This window comes from Dicentrarchus labrax, unplaced genomic scaffold (genome assembly GCF_905237075.1).
Source record: "Dicentrarchus labrax unplaced genomic scaffold, dlabrax2021, whole genome shotgun sequence".
Classification (NCBI taxonomy): Eukaryota; Metazoa; Chordata; class Actinopteri; family Moronidae; genus Dicentrarchus; species Dicentrarchus labrax.
The window spans coordinates 9,423,044-9,434,591 of NW_026136708.1; the positions used below are offsets into that span (position 1 = coordinate 9,423,044).

The following is an 11,548-nucleotide window of genomic DNA, read 5'->3' on the forward strand; positions in this document are numbered from 1 at the left end:
CCCTTTTTCTACTACGTCTCCCTCTCTCTCTCCCTCTCTCTCTCTCTCTCCCTCTCCCTACCTCCCACCGCTACCCATCCTCTCCCTCCATTTAAAGGAACAGTGCACCGATCTAATGTTACTGCTTAATGAGATCACATTCAACAAGCCGTTATTCACTGAATGGCTAAATGCATTCAACTCTCATTCAAATTATTTGTGTATAGGATGAACATAATCCATTGATAATGTTTGCTGTAGCCTAATGCTAATAGATTATAGTACTGATGATGAGAGAGATATAAAGAAACATTTGCAAATGTCCCCAGTCTATAGAAGTAGTTCCTTTGAGAGGATGCTAATGATAATGTGCTATTGTAAAGCATGTTTTCAAACCTAACTGTTACTCAGCCCTGTGAATATACAATCAGATTCATAGCTATAGAAACAGATATTGTCGGCAAAGAAAGAAACATGAAAGCAAGGATGGCAGGGAAACTACAGAAGAAAGAGAAAAAAAAAGCAGAAGAATGGGATGTAAAGAAACAATATTGAGAGATAAGTCAAGGCAGGGAGGATAGAAAAGTAAAACAAAGCCAGGACAAAGTGGATGTGGGGTAAGAGAAGATAAAAGTGAGTGGAGGGCGGTCAGGACGATAGACGATAAAGAGGCAGACAGTGTCAATATCTCAGTAATTATTTATGCAAGCCAATCCCCTATGGAACAGACATATCTTTCTGTGCATTCATCCCCCCTCCCATAACTCTATTTGTCTCACTATTTCACCTCCTCCTCTTCTTCTTCTTCTTCTTCATCTTCACCTCTTCTCCACTCTGTTGGCATGAGCTCTATTTAAACACAGGTGGCAAAAACACAATAAAAATCAGTGCAACCTTGAAATTATTTTGAGCTTGTGTGTGTGTGTGTGTGTGTGTGTGTGTGTGTGTGTGTCTATCTCTCTCTCTCGGTCTGTCTCATCTTCTTCTTCTCTTTCCCTCTCTCCAATCTCTATTTGGTCTCCTAGCAACCCAGGAAGCTGTAGGTAATTATATGGAAGATATTGATCTCTAGGTTTTTGGTCCCTCCTCTATCCCCCCTTGGTCCTCTCTCTCTCTCTCTCTCTCTCTCTCTCTCTCTCTCTCTCTCTCTCTCTCTCTTAATTTCTGTTTTATTCCCACTTTTAATTTCCTTTTAATCTTTTAAACAAACAAAATATATAAATAGCTGCTATAGAAGGTGGCTTTACTTTTTTTTTGTCATGCAAAGCAGCATTATCATGTGTCTGACAGCACAGGACTCTGAGAAATCTGGACTGCTGAGCTCAATCATGATTGGATTGTTCAGCCAAAGGCATGCAGTGTAATGTGCGGATGGTTATTACCATGACGACGTGACAAGAAAAGTTATACGGCAGCCGTCTTAAAGTGACATTCTGGTTTTGAGAGTTACACCATGACCAGCATTAGACAGGTGATTTACAGTCTAATTTCCCCTTGTGCACATAATGGTGAGCATAATAACCTTGTAATTGTGTGTGTGTGTGTGTGTGTGTGTGTGTGTGTGTGATGTGTGTGTGTGTGCGTGTGTGTTTGTGTGTGAGTGTGTGAGTGACAAGTGCTGGTCTTGCCACATGCTGTTACACTAAAATTAATCTTGCACATTTGACTCTGAACCTCTTTTACTCTTTCACTGTCCTGTCTGCTTTTTTTCTTCTGTGCGTGTACACACACACACACACACACACACACACACACACACCCACACACACGCCCTGTCTCTCTTGTTCTCTCAGGGTTTAATTTATGTTGATCCCATCTGTCAGGAAAAGCTGACATCACACACCAGTTATTTATATATGTATGTGTGTTCACGTGTGTTCATGTGTGTATGTGTGTGTATGTGTGTGTGTGTGTGTGTGTGTGTGTGTGTGTGTGTGTGTGTGCACCCCTGATGACATCCCATTATGTCCCTCATCCCCGGACTGTATCATTGCCTGTACCGTTCACGCACTGCTTTTCTTCTCTCTGTTCTCCCTTCTCTTTTTTCTCTCAGCCTCCTATAACGCCACAAGAATTCCCTACAGAAGTGTATCACAGCGGATTGTGTTTTCATTCAACTTTTTATGAACAAACAATCTTTTATTGTTAGGATAAAGCAGCAGGAGCATGCTATAAAGACAGAAACGATCTTTGTGCTTTGTGCTCACCAACATCAGTTCAAAGTTACTGACTCACTATTTAATGGTTTCAGTTTCATTATATGTGTTTATGTATCACTATGTTAAAAACTATATTCAATGTCTTGGTTTACAGACACAAAAATTAAGTGCATAAATATATTTTTGAAGTTCTTGTATGCGAGTATTTTTATTATATGCTCCACTACATTTTAGCTGGAAATACAGAACATTTTACTCCACTAGTCACTGGTTGCTGTGCAAATTAAGTACTAAAAAATGTCTGTGTTTGACATCACATACCATTTATGTCTGGTAAGCAGTTCCACAAAGGAGAGATTTCCCTGTTCAAGGCCAAAACTGGTAATTATTTCACAAAAAAGCAAAGATTAGAGAAAAGCTGAAAAATGAACAGAAATTGTTATTGTTTTTTTCATGAATGATCTCAGGACCCTTCGGATTTAGCTTGGGACCCTTTTTAGGGGCTGACCCCTAGGTCAGGAACCGCATGACTAAACTACCAAACTGTAGAAGCTTCACCTCAACTGGCTACTACAATAAAATGCTACTGATGCATTTTTGCATTGAGTGCTTTTATTTTCTTAAACTAAATTTTTCTGATAATACATAAATACTTTTACTTTGGTAGGATTTTAATGAAGGACTTTTACTTGTAATGGAGCATTTTTACACTGATGTATTTGTTGCTTTTTTCATAAGTAAAGGATCTGAATACTTGTGTCCTCATTTCTTTCTGCTATAAGGTCACGCTGACAGACGTGGTTGTATGCAAATTTTATGGGATATCTCCAAGACTCCCTTCGTTGCCTCATGAATTAATATTTTCAGCAAATTCAAAGCGCTGAAGTGAGATGATAGTGACATATGGTGGCTTTTAATCATTGTTATTTAGTAACATGATTGTTGATGATCATCACAATTGCAAATAAGACACACTCGAGCTGCCCAATCTCCCGCCTGATTCTTTTCCTCATTAATATGCAAATCTATGCAGCAAGGCCCTCCAAAATCTAATCAGACCATCTCATCTGGTGGGTCACCTGTGGTGTGAGTATAAAGCCTTTGTCGTAAGCTTTCAATGAATAATTGTGCTCCCAAGAATGCCATACACACACATATGAAGTAGAACCCATGGAGGCAGGACATGAAAATAAAAATCTGGGTCTGAAACTATTTAAAGAAAAGCTGGGTGATGATGTCACCGCATTGACGTCATTTGAGGTGTCGTTCTGGGTCAGGAGGAGATTTGGAGGTCACTTTCTCAAGAAATGTTGAGGAACTCTAACAAAGTACGAGCACCAGTAGATACACTTGCACCGCACCTACAGTCTGTGTCTTTACTTTTTCCTTGTGTGTGTTTCATTTTTTAATTGACCCTGGAAATAAGCCATCTGAGAGGGTTTTATAGTTGTCAGATTTGACTTGGTACACAGCTCCATGGTTTAGCTGATGAAAAACAGAGTTGAGATATTTCAAACACCGTTTTCACTGAGCTACTGTTCTCAAGTGTGGAATTACAAATGAGATTAAACAATTCCTCATTTTTCTGCAGTCGACCCAGGGCAATAAAAACCTGGCTGTAGAAGACACTACGAAACATTTGGAGAATGTGAAAAAGAGAGACAAGCAACATCTGCTGGCCACAGAGAGACATCACACACTAAACTGCAAATGAAGGGCTGCAGAAGCAGTGTGATGTTATTTTTTAAAAACAAATGCCAACTGATGCTCGTCTAAAGAGTTAAATCAAACTTTTTGTGCCTGGCTTTGTGGTGCAGATCTGAATTCCCGTTGGGCTCTCTCTGTCAGAAACCACCTTCACGTGGTTGTTTCACTTGTTTGATGTGTATGAGTTGGATGAGGACACTACAACAATGTGGAATTGAATTATTCCTGATCAAAGTCTGGGTCACAAGGTAAAATCAAAACAAAGAGAAAACAAATGTAATCATGTATGTTTTTTAATAATATAGTAATCTTCCAATACATCACTTAAATCCAAATTAAAACAGAAAAAAGAACAGATCATAAAAATCACTAATTTTAGGGGTTTTGCATTTACTTATAAACTTATAATAAAATATTCTCTTTAAAAATAGAGGACGTCATGAAGATAAATCAAGGGTTACTGTTACACCACCACCTCCGCTTGGCTCAGTATTTGAGGTGTGGTACACCGTAACATTGGGTGAGTCGGGCTAGTTGGACCCGGAGCTGTTCTCTCCATCATTTTGGATGAAGCTGATGATGTCCTGAACCCAGTTCTCAGATGGGTTGGCACAGAATTGACGACCTTTCTTCATCATAAAACTAAAACAGAGACAAAGATTGTTGATGTAATTTTCAGCATCACTCTTTTGTGACAGATAGTGTGGTCTTGTTCATTAAAACTTTCCTACCATTTGATACCATTTGTAGTTTATATTTAAATAAAACAATTTAGTTTATGTATCTTTGTTGTCTTTGCTTAGCAACTTGTGTATACGTGAATCTTTAAGAGCGAGATTTTTTGTATATTTAAACAAAGAAGGCCAATAAAGTTGATTCTGGTTGTGATTCTGAACTTGTGAGGTTGAAGTTTAATAACGAGAGATGAAACACTCACATCACAGCCGACATTGGACACTGCCCTTCTGTGTATCTGTAGTTCGACACTTTCGTCTTAGGCAGGCTCTTGGCGAACTTAAAGCAGCACTCATCTGGACCAAAGCTGTCTGAGAAAACCGAGAAAGAAACAGAAATGTTATGGACATAAAGAGACGCTGAGTGGTATTCAACACAAAACCATTACATAAACATAAAATTGTCTTTTTTTCCCATTTCACTTTGCAACCTTTGGAGAACAAATGTGACACAGCTGTAACCTGCGGAAGAAGGCTGTGGTTCAGTTTGATTCAGATATGATTCAAAAGTGAGAAAAAACAAATCATTTAAATGCTCTTACTAATATTTATTTATTCTATTTGTTTTTTAATGACTGTTAATTTAATTTATGAATTTAATTTATGAGAAACTGAGAGGGTTTTTTTTCCGCCAACACACTCAGAAATGACGCAGTGGGAACCTTATTGGGTTGACTCAGCCTTCAGAATAGAACGGAAAAGATTTTATATTGAACAAATAATAAGAAAACACAACAAGAATAACCAATAAACACACAGAGTAAATTCTCAAGTTAAACAAGTGGAATGCAGGCAGCTTACTTGGATATGCCAAGACAGCGAGAGACGAGAGAAGTAAGACACAGGTCACCAGAACGATGGGGTTCTTCATCATCATCATCATCTTGATTGCGTCTGTTGTCTATCTGACCTGCCTGGCTGTCTTGTTGTCTTAAAGGTGTCTGTCTGCTTTCTGTCTGCTTCACTCACAGCCCCTCACTTTTATTGCGCTGCTAGTCTGAGTGTGTGTGTGTGTGTGTGTGTGTGTGTGTGTGTGTGTGTGTGTGTGTGTGTGTGTGTGTGTGTGTGTGTGTGTGGCTGAAAGCATTGGTAGCAAAACAGGTTCCATGACAAGATAAAAAAATAAATAACCCGAAACTACAGAGCATGCATAAACCCTGCGGCCAAAGCAAAAAAAGAAGAGTGAGGGGCGGAGGACGTTGTGGGTGAGAGGAGAAATTAAATAGAAGACACTTTATGTGTGTGTGTGTGTGTGTGTGTGTGTGTGTGTGTTGTGTGGTTTGCAGCGTGCAGATGCACTGTGGTTTTAAACTTCTTCTAAGTGCTGCTGGTTCATGTGGTTTTTTTTAAAGGATATGGTTTAAAATGGAATTATTTTATCTCGTAAATAATCTATGTGAACATGTAACCTGATAATGTAGGACAGGTTAAGAGCTATTTATTATCTTCTTTCTTCTTCTATCTTTTTGAAACTCAACGGCCTTACATCAACGGGCAATGCAAAATACTGTCTGTCCACAGGTCTATGTTCTGTTGTGTGAATGGAAAACAAATCAGCAACATTGGTGAGACAAAAGCTGCATTTATGCATGAATCTCACAGACATTTAAAAGAAAATGTAAGGCGTTTGTATACAATGGCTTAGTCACATTTCTCAAAACTCTTCACACAGTTCTCATTACCAACATGCAGCTCAGCGCAACAGTTAAGCTCACATCCAAAATGAACTAATGCAACCAAAACACTGCTTTCAAGATCAACTTATGCACCTAAACTCTGCCAAAAGTAACATCACACAGTAACATTTTAATATTAATTTATCATAAACCAAGATTCACTTAAGAGAAATAATTGTTTGGATCGTGCAAACATATTCACTAGATATACAGAGCTTCAGATACACAGTTTAGTCCACACTCAAGTAAACTGCTGTGTTATATAAATATATATAAATATATATATTTTATTTGATTTTTAATCTTGAATTTAAGTATGTGGGGATTTGGGGGTAAAGGGTATATATGCATGTCATTTTACTGTATATATTACATACGTGTGTTTTGTGTGTGTAGTTCATAATTTCATGTTCATAAAGAGAGAACAGGAAATGATGGGATAGAGATGTGAAAGGCCCCTAGCAACACCGTAACCACACACTCTGAATTGTGTGTACTAAGAATAGTAAAAATATTTTAACCACATAATAACACACATAATTTAGAACATAGTATGTAAATAAGTGAAAACATTTTCAAATTATCTAAAAAGAGTAGATCATAATGAAAGTTGGTTCATTTATGAAAGAAATGACTTCCTGAATGTCAGATCATCCAGTCACTTCACTACATAATTGTATGGCTAATACTTTAATTCTCAGTTTAGTATAGTGATTATACGTCCACTTCTATTCATACTGTGGACTAAGCCTGATTGATCTGTGTCTGACCTGTTAGCTCAGTACAGATGTGGATGTTTGTGCATTCCTACAATATGTTGCATTTAAGGTGAGTAATATCCTGTGTTTGTTACTGTGTCTTGCAATGTGTATTTAGATTTCACAGTATGGAATATACATGTACGAAGTTGCATCTGGTACTAAATATTAAGCGGAAAAAAATAAATGTATTTATCTGGTTAAACTAGAAGTAAAGGTTCAAGGGTACTTTATTCGTAACCACAGGAAGATTAGCAGTCAAAGACAAGACTCTCGACAAAAATATAAAAAGAACAAACAACTCAGACAATAGACAAACATACAAACATGATAAAGGATAAAGACAAAAGATAAAAGTGCTCCAGGCTCTAAAACTCAAAGATAGCTCAATACAAATGACCTAAGATAAATAACCACTAGAGTAAATAAGGTAAAGGTAAAAGTCGTATATGACTCACTGATTATAGGCAGACAAGTGAGAACAGAATATTAACATACACAAACACAAAACCCCGGAGGCTGACTTGCAGAAATCCACCCTCTGCTAACTCAAACTGAAACCTGTGGTTTGTAACAGAGGAAGGGGTACAAAATGCAATCACTTGGACGTGTGAAAACCAGTAGAGTAAAAATGTGACATATTATATATTTATACCTTATATAAGCAAAGACATGATTTAGTATGTACTGTATATGGAAGCCACAAAACTGCTTCATTACAAATATAAACTGCTGGAAAATAACTACAAGCAGGACCTTGTGACCAAAGATAAAAATTTTACATGAACAGAAAACAACCTTAAATAATTTCATGTTGTGTCAAATTCAAACCCGGCAAATATTCTCAAAGGGAAAGTTTGGAAGTCGTACAAATGAACGCTGTATAAAGGTTTCTGTGGAAGGATTCGGCACGATGATTAGGACATTTCCTCAAATGACATCACTTGAGTAAGGTCAGGTTTGGTTTTGGAAAGAGTGACATGGAAAGAAAGTCTTACAAATGAAGGTGTTGCGGTGGAGGGGTGGTGGGTAGAGGAGGGCGTTATTTGCCAACATCACAGTTCAAATTAGCTCATTTTAACCTTGATTATTTTCTGATTTAAGTGACCTCAGCAAACTTCTGGCCAAATTCATCAGAAAACAAAACTAATTGGCCAAATAAATCCATCTAACTTTTCAGTAGTAGTCTTCCTTATATCCTTAAATCGTGAAAGAAAGCACTCATATATCAGTAGAACACAGAATAAAGAAATCACCTGGAAAGCTTGTGCTGCTCAACATCATTTGAAAGGCAATATAGCCTACATTGTAGGTTGATATGGCCCTGGTTATAACATGTGCAACTGTGGATACTGGTGGGAGACTGAGGGAATGTAAACAACCAACTATGCCACCTAACAAAATTCACCACAGAAAATATGTACAACCGGGATATGAGTAATACCAAATACCAATGACCTTAAGGTCAGACGTAAACAAGACACACAGTCTCATTCAGTGAGAAAGTATAGAATACATTAAGTGATTCTTATTTCAGGGAATAAAAAAAGAAAAGCTTAGAGGTTAATGGTAAACACAGATGAGATGATATTACAATTTTCAACTTAAATGAAACAACATATTTAACAATTGTTTTTAAAAGGTTATAGTTTTTTCTTGGAAGGAGAGCTTCAATTATTTTATGTATTTTTTTTACCAATTAAAGTAAAATCAACAGATGAATAAAGGTATACAATTGTGTAAAAAAAAAGTGTAATTGAAGACATTCAAATGTGTCCTAATATGACTACATATATAAAGAACACATTTTATGGTATTTGATTTACTTGTGTTGCAGTCAGTGAGTGACCACTGGGTGGCAGCAGAGTCATAAAGAGGAGAGTGACTGGAAGAGGAATCTAATCTTTGCTGTGTTTCTCTGTGTTCATTCACAGCTTTTAATGATCTGTAACTGTATTTGTGTTAAGTTTAACACCTGAAAGGACAATAGATTAGGCTGATCTGATCATAGAGTGTCAGATATTTTCACTCCCAGAAATGTGAAGATGAGGGTGTTGCAGATATGGATTCCACAGTGATCCTTTTGGAAATTAGGAAGGGAAATTATTTCTACACAGGAATGAGCAGAAGCCAGAGAGCTTGAACGTGCTTGTGTCGTTTTTGCTATGACTATTTCTTTTATTACCAGTGTGTTTATATTTAAGCTTTGCATTTTCTGAGAATGCATCCTGTCTGTCTGTTAAAAAGGAAAATGTTTAGCAAACAATAACCACTGTCTCCTCTCTGCACATCCTCTCCTCATCCTGGCTTTTGACCAGTTCAGATAACAGACGCTCATTCATCAAGTGATACAGTGTTCCCTCCGTTTTCCATCAGCATGCTGCCTCTCCGGGACAACTGCCCTGCCTGCTGGAAAATCCTCAGCCTTTACACAAACAGACAACAAAGCAAGATAAAATGTCCATTTATCAGGCTATAAAAATTCAACAAAAGCAGGTTTCAGTCACAAGCGGAGCTGGAATTGATGTGATCCAGAGGTGAATCCGGATCTGGAAGAAGTGGAATGACACAAAAAGCTGTAGATGTCCTGTAGTATGAGTGCACAACATTTCAGTACATGGGAAGAACTAAAATGGCTTAATTTAATCTTTGACAAATACTTGTACTACTTGGCATCACTCAGCATGTAAAGACTAAATTGATAGGGAATTAATCAAGTGTGAGTAAGATTATTTGAGTTGGAAACTACTGGAAGACTTTATCGTTAGATGTGATCACCAATAAAAGGGCTGCTGTAGCATCCTGGCAGTTATAATTTCAAAATAAAGTTCCTCTGCAACAGGTGCAGGACGCTTTCTGAAATATCTGGAAAAAGTAAAACTCAAAAGGAAAATCTGATGGTGCCAGAACAGCAGCAACTGCAGTAAACTGTTTGATTCCTGTCTTTAGATGCCTTAAAATCTACATAAGTGACACCAGAAAATGATTTTAAAATGTACTCAAAATGGTACCTTGGAACTCACTGTACTCACTGTACTCATAATAATCAAACTCAGCAAGAATAGCGACGACTAGTTACTGTCCACGCCTAAAAAATGAGTTCTGCTGTCGACAGCTGAGTCAGTCTGGTGCCTGTTCTCCCTAAAAAACATACCGTTCCCTGATAACGTATCAGAGAATTCCTCATTCAGACAACTCTTACATAACAATGATGAAAACTCTGTTCCTGCGTGCCATGCTCACACACTTCCACTCACATCACATGTAAAATAGACAGGAACATGGATGGATGACGATAAAATGAACTTCTTGAACCGGTGCAGAGTGACTGTCAGGGGGCTTCCGATAATGTCAAGGGAAAAAAATGCCTCGTGAGAGTATACAAATATCTGAGGTGTGTCTTATTTTTCAACAATATCAAGAAAGAAAAAAGCTCATTCTCATACAGCCACATCCTGAAAGTTAACTGTCAGGTCTTTCAGGTGGAAACCATTAGACATTAGAGGAAATATCAGACCACAATAGTGTGATATGTTGTCTTATCATACTGTGCAATAAGAATGTTGTTTTCTTTCCCAGAGATACTATATCCACAAAGACAGGAGACTTTAGAGCAACTAAAAAAAGCGATTAGGACAATAACAGTCTAACCAGCACCAATCAGAACTGACTGCGTATGATGAGATGTTGAGTGTTACTTTATGGAAAGAAAATCTTACTTTAACACAACAATGAACTTTATTTTTCCACCTTAGGAGTCTGAAATAGAATCATAACATAACTGTGTTAACAGTTTGGTTAAAATTACTCTCAGGTCAGAAGTTGGTATATTTCTGAAATGTTTCCTGGTATCAGAACAATGATGCTTGTTACTTTAAAGGTCAAAGGACAGGCTTGTTTGTCTCAAAAGCCACAAGAGATTGAGATTGTGGCATTTAAATAAATGAACCACGCATCATGAATGTGTGTTTAGGTGTGTGTGCGTTTTCACAGGATGTTGACCTCGTCCATGGCCTCTGTTTTAGCCAGGAAGAGGTTCAAGGAATGGCCAACAGGACTTGGGGTAACGCACACACACAGACATTTAACACACTGCAGTCACAGGATATAAACAAGGCAGAGCTAGCTGACCTGACACCAGTTCAAACAGCATGTCATTCATTGTCTTTATTTTTGATAGTTTGTACCAGGATCTGATTTCAGACATTTTCCTTTATGATTATCACTAATTACCAGATTAATACTTACCTGTAACAAAATATAACATCTTTCACTTTTAACTTGATTACTTTAAAAATCATGAATAAAAGTAAGTTAATGAGGATTGATTCAATGAACCCTGGAAATAAGAACAATTGGGTTGTCATTGTTGAAACGTAAGTATAGTCACCTATACTGAGTGCAAGTGAATTATATCTTATCCTCTTTTGGCATTAACAAATTTCTAAGTTAGACAATGCCTCTGCCTCTAATTTCTCTTTCAATTTGTACTTTGTTTGTTATCATGTCCTGCACTCACACTCTCTGCCACCATG

General features: G+C 37.5%; 1 protein-coding gene across 1 annotated transcript; it reads right to left on the reverse strand.

The window, feature by feature from the left end:
- Window positions 1-4,122: 4,122 nt before the first annotated feature.
- LOC127368126 (C-C motif chemokine 5-like) lies at window positions 4,123-5,555 on the reverse strand. The gene is made up of 3 exons (XM_051408613.1): window positions 5,381-5,555; window positions 4,783-4,891; window positions 4,123-4,487 (listed from the first exon to the last, which is right to left on the reverse strand). Exons 1-3 carry the CDS (start codon window positions 5,460-5,462, stop codon window positions 4,376-4,378), a joined length of 303 nt encoding a protein of 100 aa, XP_051264573.1. The 5' UTR covers window positions 5,463-5,555; the 3' UTR covers window positions 4,123-4,375.
- Window positions 5,556-11,548: the final 5,993 nt, after the last annotated feature.

Coding starts and splice junctions, on each gene's coding strand:
- LOC127368126 (XM_051408613.1), bottom strand. CDS start 5,462: ATGATGATGATGATGAAGAACCCCATCGTTCTGGTGACCTGTGTCTTA. Junction 4,892..5,380: donor CGCTGTCTTGGCATATCCAA/GTAAGCTGCCTG, acceptor CGGTTTTCTCAG/ACAGCTTTGGTCCAGATGAG. Junction 4,488..4,782: donor TGTCCAATGTCGGCTGTGAT/GTGAGTGTTTCA, acceptor TCTCTGTTTTAG/TTTTATGATGAAGAAAGGTC.